The sequence below is a fragment of the Aplidium turbinatum genome, chromosome 18 (genome assembly GCF_918807975.1).
Source record: "Aplidium turbinatum chromosome 18, kaAplTurb1.1, whole genome shotgun sequence".
NCBI classification, from domain to species: domain Eukaryota; kingdom Metazoa; phylum Chordata; class Ascidiacea; order Aplousobranchia; family Polyclinidae; genus Aplidium; species Aplidium turbinatum.
The window spans coordinates 1,382,517-1,385,742 of record NC_137489.1 but is presented as its reverse complement, the minus strand read 5'-3'; the positions used below and the strand labels follow the sequence as shown (position 1 = coordinate 1,385,742).

Sequence of the window (3,226 nt, the reverse complement as noted above, 5' to 3'; positions counted from 1 at the left end):
CATTTTCATCATCTTCCAATTCCAGCTACTTGCTGATATGCTACTTTCTTGAAACGTGTATAACTTTTGCATAAGTGATGGTTGTAAATTTTATTTTTGTACTCTTGCTATTGTGTTTGCATTGCATCTTTGTGACTTCACAATCGAACTTACGCTACACAAGAGAGACCTACTTTGACTATGAAAAGCAATTTCAAATGATATGGACCTACAACACTTCACATATGACTGTTGAGGTATGAGAGTTACCAAAGACTGATATCTAATAAAGAACCATAACTTAAAGATCAAAAATGACATCTTAAAAGATGTTCAACAGCAATAAATAAAACGTTATTATAAGAAATTTTAAATGTAAAAATGATTGCAAAATAGTTATGCTTCACTGCATCAAAACGGGATAGCATACGTGTATATTTCTAAGCTTCAAAAACAGTTTTGCTAATAGTTCAAGCTTCAGACGTGAGCCTGAAAATCTAAACATTTTGTTTCTTCTTGTTTTTTCTTTCGCTACAGCTTACAGTTAACACCACTGGATGGATTGCAATTGGATTTTCACCTAATGGAGACATGGTAGATGCGGACATCCATCTTGGTTGGGTGGATAATGGAAAAGCTCATATCACAGTGAGTGGTTACTGTACATGTGCTCCTTTGGTGTACTGTCCATGTGTGCTTGTGATTAAATTCAAATTAAAAGACTAAGCCACAAGAATTTTGAAGTGAAGTCATTTGAACGTGATGTTAGGATCGTGAATGAAAAAGAAGAATGATCAATTAATTTGTATCAGGATAGACATGGATTGGATCACAATGGTTATCCTCCTCTTGATGATGAGCAAAATGTGGAACTTTTGGAAGGTTGGGAATGCGATGGAGTTACATCCTTGAAGTTTGTCAGACAATTGGCTGCTTGTGATGAGAAGCAAGACCGATCCATCACTGTGAGTGTTGTTAGTAAAGTATTGAATTTGTTTTTAATTTTATCATTTTATTAGGAAGTTCAATGACATGGGTTTAAATTCCACCGCTGCCACCATGTCAACCAATAAACACAAATTCCTTATTCTTAATGTGTCAACTGTACACTCAGTGTACACTGCGCAAGTCCGAAGTCATGAAACGATCACGAAGAAGGACGTTGATCTACTGTATTTTGACGTTACATCCAGTTTATGATACCTCAGTTCAAACGGTCAACAGATTGGTTTAAGAACGGATTTTCATACTTTATAATTGCTCCTGTTTCAATAACTGCAAAAGCATTTAAGGGACAGAGAATTGTAATTGTCATGCATCAAACCTCATTATAAGTTAACCTCATATCAGTCAAAGAATGGTTAGGTCAGAACTAAAGCACCAAGCACTTGACGAATGTCTCGCTTTGTTTATATGATTTTGCAAGCTTCATTAAGTGTGCATTGTGCAAGGCTATAAACCTGTCTTTTCTATTAATAATGGTTAATTTTATGTGCAAAACAAGTTAACAAACACAAACAAACAATAATTGCAATGATAAACTGAAAAGATCTCTTCTCACTCACTTTAGTCTCACTTTGATGATAATAAGCTGTGGCGAGCAAAAATACTGTAATAGTCGTTTTATAGGCAGGACAAATTGTTGATATAACCACAAAACTATTATTTAATTTTTTTATTCATTGCACAAGACTATAACTATAAGAAAATTTCCATAAAACTAAAATTAAATTTCCATAAACTATCCTTCCGTTGCAAGAATATTTCATTTGTTATACATCACAGACAGACACAATGAGAGTGATATACGCTTATGATGACGATGATCCAGATCAGGATGGAAGGTTTAACAAACATACTTTCCAACACAGAGGTGAGTCGATCTTTGTATACGACAACTGTTTACCTCAGTGACGGTTTAAAAAACCATAGTGAGGGAGGACCAGAAGCTGCATGATTCAAACTGCAGCAAAATGAAAGGTTAAAATGTCTGAGTAGGAACAAATTGAATAGATTTTCTTTCAGTTCACATATTTTATCTAACCTCTTTGGCTACGTATAATATATCTTACAGTCGTCGTCGTCGTCGTCTGAGCTTCTGGGGCCGAGGGTCTATCCTTTTACCACCCCAGATTCACGATGTTCCCGGACTACACTGGAAGGCTGCTAGAGAGCAGCCAGTCTTTAGTTTCATCATCCATGACGCGCAGACCTTCCACTCCGTTAGGTGGCTTGAAGATGGTACAGTCATTGATGATGTGGTCTGCGGTCTGTTCCTCGGCACCACCTTCACAGGAGGAGGAAGAAGCCATTCCCCATTGGTGCATGGTTGAGCGGAAAAGCCCGACGCCCGTACGGAGACGGTTGAGGCGCACCCATGCCTGTCTCTGCAGTGTCAGGCCGATGGGGCGTGTGTCGGCGTCGGGGATGAATGAATGGAGTCTGGTGGTGCTTGACCTCCATTCAGAATGCCATTTATGGTCCGCCCAAGTAGCCGCAGAGATGTCTTGTTCGTCAGCTTCGTTGATCAGAAGCCGAGCGGCTGGCACGAATGGGTGTCTTGATTTCAGTCGGCGGGGGTGCCCGTTTGGGAAGGCAGAGATCTTGTGGTGGAGAAGATGATTAGGTTCCAGTGCCCGTCGACCGAGGGACAGAGTGGCTTCTTCGCGACGAAGCTCAGCAGGTTGGATGCCAGCGAGAATGGGGAGATTGTCCAATGGTGTGGGGCGCAGGCATCCGGTCACTGTGCGCAGGGCGCTGTTTATGGCAGTGTCGATGTTGTGGCAGTGAGCACTGCGGCACCAGACAGGTGCACAGTACTCTGCTGAAGAGTAGACAAGGGCTAAGGCTGCTATTCGCAAAGTGTCAGCCCTCGCCCCCCAGCTAGAGCCTGCCAGGCGCTTCAGTAATGCAGCGCGGGATGTCAGTTTCTTGCGCAGTGACACCAAATGGTGGAGGGATGGACGACAAATGGCTCCTCGTGCCCCATCCTGTGAGTACCATCTGCTTTCAACCAGATGAGAAACGAAATTTGTCAACAAAGAGCCTCCACCCGGACGGCACAGCTGCAAGGGGCAATTGATAAGTTCAGACGCCCCACCATTCTGCAGCTCAACATAGAAGGCTACACAACAAGCAAGACCAAAGTTGTGGAGCAGCTTGCCCATACCAACCGGGCACTCGTCATCCTCCTCCAGGAGACCCACTGCACTTCTGCAGATAGGCTAGCCATTCCCAACTACACGCT

At 42.4% G+C, this 3,226-nt stretch overlaps 1 protein-coding gene across 1 annotated transcript in view; it reads left to right on the top strand.

The window, feature by feature from the left end:
* The window catches only part of LOC145787465 (DBH-like monooxygenase protein 1 homolog), a 15,894-nt gene continuing 12,668 nt past the window's right edge, over positions 1-3,226 (top strand). The window contains exons 1-3 of the mRNA XM_082599213.1: positions 1-236; positions 517-627; positions 792-944. Of these exons, the coding sequence (XP_082455339.1) occupies positions 78-236; positions 517-627; positions 792-944 (423 nt within the window). The 5' untranslated portion in view covers positions 1-77. The remainder of the gene's footprint in view (positions 237-516; positions 628-791; positions 945-3,226) is intronic.